Genomic DNA, 15,011 nt, shown 5'->3' on the forward strand with positions numbered 1-15,011 from the left:
CAGGAAATGCATTGCTTCCATGAAAGAGACACTATGCAAATAAATGCAGTGTTAATTTCTCAATCAATACCATACAAATCTTAAAATTATGAATGTTTTTTTAATTGCTGTTTCCTGAGCAGAAACTTACAATATCTAAAAGATTCCTTTAAAAGCATTTCCAGAATTTTCTTCTGCAAAAGTCTTTTTACATGGATAGGTGGATTGTTTTCTTTCTATTCTTTATGTAAAAAAAATACCGCAGTACTTTTTCCTCTCCTATTTTTTATTGTTTTTATCCTCTGATAATTAGTAAGATATATTTTCCCCATGTTGTCAGCTGTATTTTCTCCCTTTCTCTCTGCTTCAAAAAGATAAATTATTAAAGATTTCATGAGTTAACTTTTTGTAGCTCTCTTTTGAACTGACAGGTTTGATCACATAGAAGTATCTGCAGCTACAGTCCTACTTTATCTCTTACTTTAAGAATTGATTTCTTATAATGTGATTTTTAATAATCCTTGTTTTGTTAGTAATCCTTGTTTTGTAATGAGGAGCATACAGATCATGCAAATGACTATAGAATTTAGGAGGGAGAACTAATAGCAAATTCTATGGCTGATTTTCATGTACTTAAAATAAGGGAAATGCTGAACCTTTGCTTCCTAATAAAATGTAAAATCTTGTATTGTAGTATTTTATAGATTTGTTTTCCACCCAAGGAAATTCTATATAAATCTTGGTGTACCTCTGACTACAAAGAGAGTGTGAGAGAACTTGTGTATAAGCAGCGCATTCTTCCACTTTTAGGCTCCCTGACACAAACCCCCTCTGCAATAGAGAGGATCTCAGAGGTTGCCTGCTCCAGTAGTTCCACTTCAAAGCTCCTTGAGCTGTTCTGAGTGTTAGGAACCTAATTCTGCATTTCGAAGTGTATTGTTCTTCCGTCTTTCTCAGGGGTTCAAATCCTGTATCTTAAAAATTGGTAACCTTTCCCTCTCAGGTGTTTGTATCTAAAACTGTATTTAAAGACTGCAACAATCTGTCTTGAGTATTGGTGTTTCTAGGCAGAGCAAGGCAGACTCTTCTTTCCTGTCTCCTGATTATCCCACTTAGATTATTATTCTCTTTAGCTGTCCTATTTTCTTTTCAGCTTGCTGGAAAATGGGTTAACCAGAAAAAAAAAATAAAAAAAGCATTTCAGAGCAGGGCTCAAGCAGTTTTTAATTTAATTTAAATTCTCCCAAGGCTTCTCTCAAAGTTACTCAGGGTTATTACTTTGGTGGGTCTTAAATATAATTTCTACTTCATTCAGCATAGAAACTCATGGTGAGAAACCACTACCAGCCCAGCAGCACTTTGTTTACAATGCATTCTTAAATACTTTTTTATTCCTAACATTGAAGTGTTTGAGCCAACCAACTTCACTGAACTTGGGCACACCCAAGTAGAAGTTACTCAGCTTCAGGAAATTCTTGCACCTCAGTACATTATAATCTATTTCAGTTGCTGTTTCAACTGAGATACATTATAATATACCATTTATTCATCTGGTATAAATAATTGCAGCTCTGTTGAACTGAATGGCAGGTCATAACAGGCAAGAAGCTGCTCCCCTGTAGTCTTAGATTTGGCCTTGTTTGTAATTTGTATACCAAGAAAGAGCTATAGCATATAATTTCTTGGAAAGCCTTCTGGCTTTTGTTCTGAAAATCAAATTTGGGACATTGTTTGTACAGTACCTGAGAAAGTCCATATCCTTAGAAAGTTGAAACTGGATTTTGAATGTTATAAAACAGAAGTTTATGTAATTAGTTTAGTATCAAATTTAATTAATAGAAAAATTACATGGTATTGTGACGCTTGTTAAGGGAAGGTGGGCATAATAAATCACTAGAGTAAATGTAACTATTTTTAAGTATTGCTTGTGGATAAGACATAGCTTGAATTAAAAATCTAAACAACTAGATCTGGAATATTATGTTTCACCATGGAATAACAAATTGCCCTTTGAACTCAGGTCTTCACTGGAATCTTCACAGCAGAAATGTTTCTCAAGATAATTGCAATGGATCCTTACTATTATTTCCAGGAAGGCTGGAATATTTTTGATGGTTTTATTGTTACCCTTAGCTTGGTTGAACTTGGTCTTGCAGATGTGGAAGGACTATCAGTTCTTCGATCATTCAGATTGGTAAATACACTCCAATTGTACTGATTTTTCAATGTGGCTTCATTAAAATAATTTTATTTTTGTCTTAAAAATTTGCTTGATGTTTGCCATGATACTGATCCTGAGGACAGTTTTGTTAGCACAAATCTTTACTAGTTGTGGTATCTTACAGTTTTCAGTGGGAATTGATAGAGATGCAAACAGATAGCAGTGGGTGCCCTGGGCCTATTTCCAATGTATCCATCATATATAGGCACTTCAAACATCTCGCTATGCAGAAATAAATTGACTCACTAGAGGTATTGTGCTCTGATTGACATACGAGGAATAGATCTCAACAAATACTAGTTGAAAAGTTGTCCAGATGATTTTAACAGGTGAATTCTGGATTTTAAGTTCAACTCAGTAACTTCATTGGCCTGCAGTAAAAGTTATGCTTTGAGAATATCAAATTACAATTTTACAATTTTTTCTTGAGGGTAACTTCTATCTTCATATCTTTAGACAAGATGATACCCTCTGAACAGTCCAACTAAAGCCTTATTTTGCATCAATATCCTTCCACAAATTGCCTTTAATATATACTTGTGTCTTTCTGGCTCTCCTAACAATCTTTTTCTTTCCTTCCAGTTACGAGTTTTCAAATTGGCAAAATCTTGGCCAACACTAAATATGCTGATAAAAATCATTGGTAATTCCGTGGGAGCTCTGGGGAATCTGACCCTGGTGCTGGCCATCATCGTGTTCATTTTTGCTGTGGTTGGGATGCAGCTGTTTGGGAAAAACTACAAGGAATGCGTCTGCAAAATTGCAAGTGACTGCGTGCTTCCTCGCTGGCACATGCAAGACTTTTTCCACTCTTTCCTGATTGTATTCCGAGTGCTGTGTGGAGAATGGATAGAAACAATGTGGGACTGCATGGAGGTTGCAGGCCAAGCCATGTGCCTTACAGTCTTCATGATGGTCATGGTGATTGGAAACCTAGTGGTATGTAATCAAAGTGTTAACAAAAAATGATTTGGCAAGAGAACGGTCTCAGTCCTGAAGTGAACTAAGTGCTCTGGCTCTGCTTCAATATAGCACTTAAGCAGGTGGTTTCAAGAAATGCTTAAAGTTAAGCTTAAGAGCTTTTTTGGATAGACAACAAAATATTCTGCCATGTCAAAATCCTGATAATGTCAGAGTGGGCACTTAAGAATGTGGCTAATTTCTCTTTTGGGCCTTTGAAAATATTTTGTGCTCCAAATAATTTTAGTTTATGAGCTCTTTATAAACCATTTGCTGTGGATTATTTTTTTATTATTTATACCATATGATTGGTCACCTGAATAATCCAATTTCTGTTATGTGATGGGATATATTAAACTTGGTAATGCTGAACAGTAAGTCTGATAGCTTCATTTTTAGATTATAAGCTTTGAGACCAAAATATTTATATACGTTGGGGAATTAAAGACACATTTACAGATATTAGTCAATTGTACAAATATTTTTTAATAGTTGAGCAGGACTTAAGCTAAGTGAAATAAGTTTTTTTTTTATGGAGAAAAGAAAAAATTTTCAGGATACATTTTTGGTTATGGTGAATTACTGGGATTTTAGTCTTGGAAGTCACTAATAGGACATTTTTTAATAAAATAAATGTTATTTTTTTAATAAAGTCTAGAGCATATTTTTTTAAATCTTTCTGCAGGTACTGAATCTATTTTTGGCCTTGCTCTTGAGCTCATTTAGTGCAGACAACCTAGCTGTGACAGATGATGATAACGAAATGAACAATCTCCAGATCGCTGTGGCAAGGATTCAGAAAGGCATAGATTATGTGAAGAGAAAAGCACGTGAATTCATCCAAAAAGCCTTTGTTAAAAAACAGAAAGCTTTAGATGAAATCAAGCCACTTGAAGATTTAAACAACAAAAATAGCTGTATTTCTAACCATACAACTGTGGAACTAAGCAAGGACCATGACTATATTAAAGATGCAAATGGAACCACCAGTGGTATAGGCACAGGTAGCAGTGTGGAAAAATACATAATTGATGAGAGTGATTACATGTCATTCATAAACAACCCAAGCCTCACTGTGACAGTGCCCATTGCTGTGGGTGAATCCGACTTTGAAAATCTAAACACAGAAGAATTTAGTAGTGAATCAGACCTGGAAGAAAGCAAAGAGGTATTTAGATATTTTTTTACATTTCTTTCTGGTCTTCTGAGGGTCTTTGTTGTATGGGATTTTGTTTGGTTGTTTGGGGTTTTATTGTTTCACTTTTCATAAGCCAGTGTATTCAATTCTTAATCATTTATTTTGATATTTCTTCATTGATGGGCATAAATGAGTAGATAAAGGAGGACTTAATTCTTGATAAACAAAAGTGAGAGAAAGAGTTAAAAATTATAGCCTTCAAGAGGGGATAGAAGGCCAGGTAATGGGAGACTCAACTACTCCATAAATACTATGTATGGTCCACATGGTATTTGTAACACTCTGTAGGGGACAGTGTTATTCCACCAGAAATTTTTGTTTGCCTTCTGTCACAAGAGTCCCATGAGGAGTTTGGTACATCTTCTCACTGCATCTTGAAAAAGCAGATATAAACCAGAAAGCATATAGATGGTTTACGTAACTACTTTAGACATTCCTTTAGACATATGAATTCTTTTAGATTTTAAAATTGTCAGCTCTTCTAGACCTAGATTCCCATAGAAAGAAGTCTTAACCATACACTTGAAATTCACTTGGTTGTTAAAATTGAAAAGTACCAACAGATGAAAATATCTACTAAAGGAATGCTAAAGCAGACTACTGACATTAAGTCTTTTAGAGAACTCTAATTTTAAAAAGCATAATAAGGCTATAACTGGTTCATTATGTAACTTTGTATGTGGCTATTTTAGCAAAATAATAAATTGATTCACTGACAGGATTTGCAAAACAACTACATCCTCAATGACTTATTTTGTTGCCATTTTAGTCAAATTAGAAAATTACCTTTCCAGACACTTAACAATATTAATTTTCATACTCGAGAAAAAACAGCCTTAACGAGGTAATTCCCATTTTGGTAGCAATTCAGTTTCCTTACAGCATAGCTCATCTTCCCCCTTCTGTCCCACTGTTGTATTTCTAACAGTGCTTCAGACACCAAATTTTAGGGTAGCTGAATTCTTTACCACTATCCCTTCACTATGTATAAGAGCCCTCTAGTGCTCTCATCAAAAACTCTGTGTTAAGCTAAGTGCAATTTTTGGATCCTCCTCCAGGAAAAGAGACCTGTACAAAACAGCTTCTCCCCATAGCAAATTATTTCAGAGACAGTGTTGTTCCAATTTCCTAATTAACATCTGAAGCATTAATAATTCTTTTCCTGTTAAATATTAGCTAAAATGTCTGTAATTAATTTGACTTATGCTTATGAACCACTACAATAAAGGTTCTTAAAATTTCTTTCATCACATTATGAACCACCTCCAGCATGAATAATTTCAAAATAAAACATTTAAACAAAGATCCTTTAGAGGAAAACAATAACTTATCATCTCCTCTCCACAAGTACCTTCATGCTGTCCAGTCCAATCTTCCAACCCATCACAGAGCAGACAGTCAAACAGAGACACTACCTGGTTTGTGACTGACCAATGGAGAATTGATCCTGTTTAGACTGATTCAGTTTAGGAAAGCTTAGGAAAGCTGTCTGCTGATGTGCTGCTACCTGTAGGAAAAGGGTTACTTTTCATCCCTTTGAAAAAGTACTATGACACTTCTGCCTTATTACTACCACTGCTTTAGTAAGAGTTTTGTTGTTAGTGTTTGGGGTTTTTATTGTCCTCAATACCAAAAGGCCTACTGCCACCCAGCATTGATGAGCTAAGGAGGAGGTTGTAGTGAGGTGGGGATCAGGCTCTTCTCTCAAGTGGAGATGGGATGAGGAAATTTCCTCAAGTTGCACTAGGGGAGGTTTAGATTGGATATTGAGGAAAATGTCTCCACTGACAGGATTGTCAAGCACTGGAATAGGCTTTCACCCAAGGAAGTGGTTGAATTGTCATACCATACCTGTGGCATCTGGGGACATGGTTTAGTGGTGGTCCTGGCAGTGCTGAGTTTATAGTTAGTGTTATATATTGCAGTTGTTTCATTATTTAGTTTAGCCATACATATTTAAATATATTTCTTTCACAATTTTGCCCAAGTTTTAGCCACAATACCAAAGAGATAGATTGCAGCCATGTTCCAGCTATACATTACATGTTACAACAGCTTCATGATTTTTAGTTTTCTAGGATGAGAATTAGCTTAAGTGCATAAGTGCATTCTTTTTATTATTTTTTTATTATTATTTAATTCTTTTTTTTGGGGGGGGGGGGCGTTTCCAACTCATGCCTCTCTGTATGCTTATCATGTTGAAAATTTGTTGATAAAACATAATCTGTTTTTTTACGGGCTTAAACTACCTCAGCCTTATTATATGCAGATTCTGCTTCACTCTGAGATAGAGCAATTTTGATCTGGATTTACTAACCTCTGAAGTATGGCCTTCTCTGCTTTTTTCCCTCATTCCTCTCAGATCCCATCTCATTTATGTAGTTATTTTTAGACTCTTACTTGATTTTCAGTAGACACTACAAATTCCTGTGTATTTGTTTAAACATCATTATTTCTTTGTAGGCCAAGAAATCATCATTACGACTTATGACTTGTTGTGGTCATAAATCTTCTCAGGTTTAGTGTCATTACCCACACTTTTCAGTTTAAACCACAATTCTATTTGAAGGCTGATCTGTTACTGATACACCTTCTGTTTAATAGATTCATACAGTGCAGGAGGAAAAGCAGACTATAAATTTCTCAGATGTTTATCAACAATTTACTTACATGGAAGTCTAGAACATTCAAAAATATTGTCTAATTTACTTATTCCTGAATCAAATAATATTCGCCTTAAAATTATTTACTGTGATGCTTCTTTTGCTTTGCAGAAGTTAAATTCATCTAGTTCTTCTGAAGGCAGCACAGTTGACATTGGACTTCCTGCAGAAGAACAACCAGAAGCTGAACCTGAGGAAGCCCAGGAGCCAGAGGCCTGCTTCACAGAAGGTATTTGGAAGAAAAACACTAATAATAATTGTTAATAGAATTACAGAATCATTTTCTATGTGAGTTAACTATTAAGATTTATGAATCACATTACCCTTTTGTTAGTGTTTAAGCTCTTATTATTAGCAATCATACTTTTAGTCCATAATATATTATATGGATGCTGATACCACAATTATACTATGTATTGGATAAACAGTTAAAAAAACATTTTATTGGAAATGTATCTCTATTTTGAAAATAAGAAAAATATGGTATAGAAAGTTTTATTTTAGTATGTTACTGTACTTTCAGAGCTTAGTTACAGATAATATACACACTATTTAAAAATATTCTGCACAGATATCTAAGTGCTTTATAAAGTATACATTACTAAAACAGCTGTTTAGTGCTAAATAAAAACTGAACCTAGATGGTCTTGTGCAAAATGCAAAATGAAACTTCTACAAACTGGCAAAAGGAGAAGGTGGAGCCTTGTGTGCCACCTGGGGACAAGAGCATTCTCAGCTGTTCACTTCATCTTTTCATTCTTCCTTCTATTGGCCCACAATTCAATGGAACCACAATTTGGTCATACATGTTTTTCCAATGTCATTTCCTTGGGAGAAAACTTATTATGTGTGCATGTGAAGGAGGTGGCGAAAGAAATAGTTCTTAAAACAGTAATATAAGGATACAAATGCTATTTTTGGTATCTGTAAGCAAAAGTTAGATTCAGGCATTGGAGAATAAATGCTATTTTCAGGTTGGATTACTTCTGGAAATGATAACAGGTCATTCTTTAGAAATTCACATTGAACTTGTAAGAAGCAGTACTATAATAGTCTAGGATTTGTCACAGAAAATACCATTATTTATTGCTAGTATTTTTCTACATAAAAGTCAGCAGCTGAATCATAAAAGTGTGGATAAATTAGGGGCACAAGTTAGAGAAATTAGCTGGTACTGAAAAGCCCAGAACTCAGATAAGGGGCTTAAATTTTTTCATGCAATGAATGCAACACTGTCTAAATTGAGTATCCTGAACAAAAGAAGGCACAGTTTAATATCATTTGCCCATATCTTAATACATAAACCATAAATGTATTCTGTAATTTGGCTTCACATTCAATGGACTTTTATCTTTTTGTGTGCACTGTATTGAGCACTTCTTGATAAATGAGAAATACGTTCTTCTCACTTGTTCATTTAACTATAAATTCTAATTGTCTCACTTAATGCAACCCAACAAAATCTCTTTTTTTTTCCTCCTCTCATTACATACACTGTTCTAAAGGCTGTGTAAGAAGGTTCAAGTGCTGTCAAGTAAGCATAGAAGAAGGGAGAGGAAAGCAGTGGTGGAACCTTAGAAAAACCTGCTTCAGGATTGTTGAACACAACTGGTTTGAGACTTTCATTGTCTTTATGATTCTCCTCAGTAGTGGAGCTCTGGTGAGTAAAACATGAACAGAATATTTCCATGTTGTCAGAAAACTCCATAAAATTGTCTTTTCTATCACTGTTTTAACTTAACACAATTCCATGTCTTCAAATGATAGGACTAAATTTTATTCAGGCCTTGGGAAAAATAGCAAAAACAGTCTCTTCTCAACAATATGTTTGAAAAAAACAGACATGAGTGATTAGGAAGAGCCTAACTCCATTGCTGGAAGTGGCAGTGATATGCCTCAGGCAGCGTGAAGAAGAGAACATACTAAACTCTCTTATTTGAGTGTGCTCTCTCCTTGCATGGCTGTTTACTCAGGGAAAAGGACTGTCAGTGTTGAAGTGTTTGGAACTATCATGGCATAAACAGTTCAAAACACCTTGCAAGGGCCAGGGCTGGCTTGTGTAGTTCTATAAATCTCGTGTGCTAGATAAGACTGTGAGGGTTTTCTTGATTCCATTCTAAGAATAAGAACTTATTATTTAAGCTTGCAATTCAGCTTCTACTGATTCGTGTAGACTGAAGGGACGTCTGCAAAAACATGAATTTGCTCTAACAAGCATGTAAAGGTAGAATAAAGGGAAGCCAAACATAATGCACATCTGTAACAGCAAATGAAATAAAATCCTAACAGTATGTTTTTTCAAAAATACAAATAATGATGAAGAATAAAGGAATTGTAGAAGAAATTTTAAATTAAAGTGAGCCTGTATATATACACTGAGGTGAAGTTTCTTAGGCAAACTATTTGCTGTAAGAAAATGCAGAGTATATCTAGCATCTACCCTGATAGATTTAATTACCCTTTGGCAAATTACTTAACTTCCTACATAATAAAAAAATAGTGTTTCAAAATTGTATTATAAGCTCATTAGACCACTCCCAACACTTCAAAATACTGTTAACACTGTTAGCAGTTTATGACAATACCTATCACTAGTTTCAGCTACATTTCTAAGAATCATTCTGCTTTTGTTTGGTCTAATATCAACACAATCATCAGAAAAACAACTGTTATGCAATACCATGTGACACCTCCCTGTCATTTAAAATCCTCCAAATAACAAAAAGATCAAGTTTATGCTATTGAATTTTGGTTCATACAGCTAAGTGAAGAAAATCTTCAGCAACAAGAATTTAATGAGAAAAGTAAAAAAAAAAAAAAGGTAGAAAAGTAGTGGAAGCAGATCTGAAAAAGATGACTTTCTATTACTATATTTAGAGGAAGTTTGAGTTAAGATCCCACGGTGTTAGTACCTCATGCTTGTGAGCCGAAGATCATTCAAAGGACATTTAATTCATGAAAACATTCCAAAGACCACGGATTAGCCCAAACCTCTGGAGATGTGAGACTCTGCTCTCCCTTTAAAGTCTTTTGTGACAGTGAAGAGATCTCTTTGTATCCAGCAGCACTGTATCCCATATTCACCCGAAGGCCATGCTCCAGACAAATCTCACTGCTGTCACCACCAGGAGCTGTGGCAGGCGCAGGCAGGGTGGGAGCTGCCTGCACACCCTGTCCAGGGCTCTGGGGCAGGGAGCAGACACACTGCTGCTGCCAGGAGCACTGCTCACTCAGCCTCTGGCATCAGCCCTCCTGTACCAATGAAATGGCACCTGCTGAATTCCCAGGGCTTGGTGCATACATCCTGTCAGGTACCACAGTGCCTGATGCAAGCAACCAGAAGAATTACACAGATCCTGGCGTCATGTCCGGTATAGAAACATTAATCATCTGAAATGACAGATGTCAAGTGGTTCAAAAGCAGGCTCAGTAAAAATGAATGTTAGTATCCAAAAATATCCAAATCTTTGCAAACTAGCAGATTGTTCAGTCTTTCAGCCTAATAAAATCAGTTGGTCTCCATAAGAAGTAACAGAATAACTGAAATTTGAAAACAATTAAAGGAAGAACAAAGTTGAAGAATTTATGAAAAGCAGGAGCAATTTGTTTTTATAATTGCCTAAAAATGAGAACACGAAAAGTGCAAATAACATGGCGAGGAGCTCAGAAATTTTATGTATCTCATAAAATTTGAATAATAAAGTGGGTAATTGATTTAGATAGATTTTTTTTTTAAGAAAGGAAGAATTTATTTTAAGATTTATAACTTAAAATTTTCAGGAAGCAGGAGGACTGAAAAACAAAAGGTAGATTGTATTGTCATCGTCCTGAAAATTTTACAGCTATGACCCTGGATTTTGAAGTTGGGTCTACCTACGTACAAGCCAAATGATCTCAGTAGAATTCAGTTCAGGCACAACATTTGGCAGAATCAATTCAATTTGTCACTATGGAATATGATCTGAGAAGAATAGTTCACTACCAGCAATAAATAAATACATTTTAAACGATCTCTGGCCAGTGGAGTGGTTGCTGTGTAATATCTGCTTCTTTCTCCTGTGAGCTGGAAAATATATTTTCGTAGGAAAAAAACAGGTATATACTGAGTTATCAGAAAAATCAGCATTAGATAGAAATGACATTCCCTTGCCTTTTCTTGAAGATTATTTCCTTTTTTCGTTGCCTTTTTTGGTTTGTTGTTTTACAACCTGAAATATGTGCGGTAACAAAAAATAATCTACCTTTGAATGTTTATACTCATTCATACACAGGCTTTTGAAGACATCTATATTGAGCAACGTAAAACCATCAAGACCATGCTGGAATATGCTGACAAGGTCTTCACTTACATCTTCATTCTGGAAATGCTGCTGAAGTGGGTGGCCTATGGCTACCAAACATATTTTACTAATGCCTGGTGCTGGCTGGACTTCCTGATTGTCGATGTATGTAGTGCATTTCCTAGGTGACGCTTTTATATTTATCTGATAATTTTTAAACTTACTTTCTCTGCAGCCATAACATCTATTAATGCCCACTAGTTTACTTTTCAATTTGGGAAGTAAGCTAGCTGGAAAACTTCCATGTTTCTCTGTCTTTCACTTTATGCTTGCAGCACTGCCTTGCTATGTTGAGAGAGACTGGAAGCTCTCCTGCTGTGCAGAAGGGCCTCACATGGTAGCCCCCAAGCTGTTAGGAGGTTTATCCCAACACAGCTGTTGAAAGAGGTCATGCCGCCCTGCATTGTGGCCTGGGCTGCTCACTCCTACCTATGGGGACCCATCATTCCTCCTGTTGGCTGAATCCAGCATTTAGATGGGTGTCTGATCCACCAGACATTAGACCAACATCTGAACCAAAACTCTTCTGGCAAGAAAATTAGCATCATGTCCAAAAATTTCAGCATATGGATAAATTAGGGCTCCACAAGTAAAGCAAAATACATCTCTAGCATTGGTAGTGTGGCTTAATTAGTATTGAAGTTCAATGAATACTACTGAGCTTGCAGTCCTCACAGGCATGTTTGAAATCTTCGCTGCTAGGGTTATCTCCTAGATTTAGCTCTACAGTACTGTGCTGTGAAATGGGAGAGAACATGTCTTGATGCATTGATACAATTACGGAGCATTTAAGAATATCCTAAGTGCGCCCCCTGGGAAAATACATACTGTTTCTGCAGTTCATGAATTTCTGTGGGTGAACCTCAAATACCATGTTTTACAGAGCTACAAAACCAGAATAAGTCACTATATTTTCAAGACAGTCATTTCTGGTGAAACATATACAAAAACCAAGTATTGAACAAGCTCAGTTTTAAAATTAAGATTCTTTTGGTCCTGGTTTCAATCACTTAGAAATACACACTGAATAGACAAAAAGAGAACTTTATAAGAATTTATTGTCCCAAAATATAGCCAAAAATCCAACCCTTTCTCAGTGTGGTCCCATCACACAAGGGCTAATCAGAGAATCAAAGCAATTAATTTTCGTCAGTTTGTTTTTTGGTTTTCTTTTGGTGTTTTATGAGTGTTTACAACATTTTTGATTTGCGTACCATGTGGTTTAAATATATGTAGGATTCAACTACACATACGGCTACAGATAACCATGTTTCATACAAAGAAAGTACCCACTCTTGGAAAACACTTTGTTCTTAAGTATTGAATTTCTCAAAATGGGTACCTAAGTGACACCTACAACAAAAAAGCTTGAACAAGCATGCAAGCAGAAGCAGTTGTTTATTTTCTAAACTAATTTTCTCTAATATTTTACATTATTTAAAGCATAATATCCCAAACAGCCATCTTGTGAATGTGAAAATGTGCATACATCATTATGTGAAGGTATAGTACATACTAAAATGTCTGAATTAGTTTGTGATAAATGCTGGATTTACATGTGGATATTTTCTTTAATTTTCCTTTCAATTACAGCAGCTTGAAAGTTTATGTGATTGTGATACAATGAATGTGCTGGAAAAAGAAATTTAGATTGCAAAAGAAGTGAGTTTTGTGGTTTCTAGAGCTGCTGAAAAGTTCAGAAAAGCTATTAACTTTTAAAAGCTAAATATTTCACATATAACATTGTTTTTAAATACAAGCACAGTCCTAGAGTTCTTTTTACCTGATACACTGTTTTTTATAATCAAAGAGTACATGAGAACATTATGCTATTTTTGGCCCAATAAATAGTTAAGGAATTAGAACAGCATAATGAGGGAACATTTAGGGGAAATGGGAAATAAATAGAAGGTAATATTTTGGACAGGAGCCATTGCAAATGTGGAGAATGTGATACTTTGCACTGAGGTAATGCAGGGACATGGAATATTTAGTCAAATTCTTCCACCTATGGAACTGTTCTTCTAAGGTCTTCGAAACAGCATAGTCCAGGTTAATGGCAGCTTGTAAAGCATATAATTTCAGCAGTCAGGCAAAAGGATTATTCAGTATAACTGCCTATAGCAAAAGTAATCCTTTTAACCAATTTTCAGAGGAGCAATGTTGTTCTGTGACCCATGTGTAGTTCAACACAAGCTTCAATCACTTCCTTTTCCATTGTGAGCAATAAAATGACATTATCAACCACAATTATTGATCCCAACAGTATTGTAAAACAAAGAAGAAATAAGACCAGTACTTAAATTGGCAAAAAAAAGAGATAAATTTTATTCAGTTTTTGTGGTTTTAAGTGTACTCAGATCAGTAGCAAAGGATGAAATTCAGTATTACTAATGTTTTCAGATATTATTTATGATATTGTTTGTTTACCTATTCTTCTTTCATATTGCTTCTTTCTTCTTCTTTTCTTTTTTTTTTTTTTTTTACTTGAAAGACTCCCTATTCCTGAAGAAAGTGATCCAAAATTAGAATCTTCTAACGAAGTGTATATCTCACATCTATGGTATGTAAAGTAGAATGTACAATATAATAATTTTTACTTTCCTGTTTTCATATAGGTCTCTTTGGTTAGCTTAACAGCAAATGCATTGGGTTACTCTGAACTTGGTGCCATTAAGTCCCTTAGGACACTAAGAGCTTTGAGACCTCTAAGAGCTTTGTCACGATTTGAAGGCATGAGGGTAAGACAACGTGAAAGTGTCTGAAACTATGCATGCATAGAAAGAATACATGCATGCACAACAAGGAATGACAAGTCCATGCAGAAAGGCTGCACTACCTTTTTATCGCGTATCTTTTACTAACAGATAAGCAAAAAGCTCCATCCATTCACCTAAATCCATATGCAGTATGACATAGAACTTACATTCATTAAGGTTACTTTACTTTCTAGCCAATCTCAGGAGTTTTTCATGAGTCTTTGAAATTGCCACCTATGAACTCTCTTAAAAGAGTCTTAATAATAAAGAAAATGTAACGAAATTGTATGAATGTCTTTACTGATAAACATATCACAATATTTATACAGGAATCTAATTTAGCATTAGTTAACAAAAATATTTTCTCCTAAAAATTGAACTTTTTAATTTTTTCTTTATATTTTATAAACTCCCTTTAATCTAACCCCACTGAATTTCATTAGATGATACAACAGATATATTCATATCTGCTAGTGGTTTAAATCTATTTCTGAGTTTGGCTGATTTAAAAAGCAAGTCAAGTTATTTGATTCTTCTATGAAGTCTTTCTTTTTGTAAGGTAAATGCTTCTTTCATTTCAATTAATCTCTATTCAATATTCAATACAATGTATATAAGGTTATTTTTTTGCTACTCAGAGTAATTTAGAGGCCCTGCTTACTATTCATCTCACTCAAGAAGGCATTTTGACTTATTTTTTCATTTGTTTCTACCTTCTGTTCCTTAAAGCCACTGAATACAAACTAACTCTATATGCATGTCAATGAAATATGCTTTAAAGGAATGCTTTTTCCTGCGTCATGGAAACATAGGAGGAAACAATGCAAAATCTTTGGAAAACATTTAAGGTTAATGAAGTCAAAATGAGGCTTTGAATTCTTTTCCTGAAAT

At 35.0% G+C, this 15,011-nt stretch overlaps 1 protein-coding gene across 6 annotated transcripts in view; it reads left to right on the forward strand.

The window, feature by feature from the left end:
- Positions 1-15,011, forward strand: part of LOC107207489 (sodium channel protein type 1 subunit alpha) — a 91,200-nt gene that overhangs the window by 53,028 nt on the left and 23,161 nt on the right. For all 6 annotated transcript variants that reach the window (XM_015634686.3, XM_015634688.3, XM_015634684.3 and 3 more), the window contains 7 exons: positions 2,000-2,173; positions 2,783-3,139; positions 3,846-4,328; positions 7,133-7,250; positions 8,527-8,681; positions 11,293-11,466; positions 13,980-14,102. In XM_015634686.3, coding sequence (XP_015490172.1) covers positions 2,000-2,173; positions 2,783-3,139; positions 3,846-4,328; positions 7,133-7,250; positions 8,527-8,681; positions 11,293-11,466; positions 13,980-14,102 — 1,584 coding nt within the window. The remainder of the gene's footprint in view (positions 1-1,999; positions 2,174-2,782; positions 3,140-3,845; positions 4,329-7,132; positions 7,251-8,526; positions 8,682-11,292; positions 11,467-13,979; positions 14,103-15,011) is intronic.

The sequence above is a fragment of the Parus major genome, chromosome 7 (assembly GCF_001522545.3).
Source record: "Parus major isolate Abel chromosome 7, Parus_major1.1, whole genome shotgun sequence".
Classification (NCBI taxonomy): domain Eukaryota; kingdom Metazoa; phylum Chordata; class Aves; order Passeriformes; family Paridae; genus Parus; species Parus major.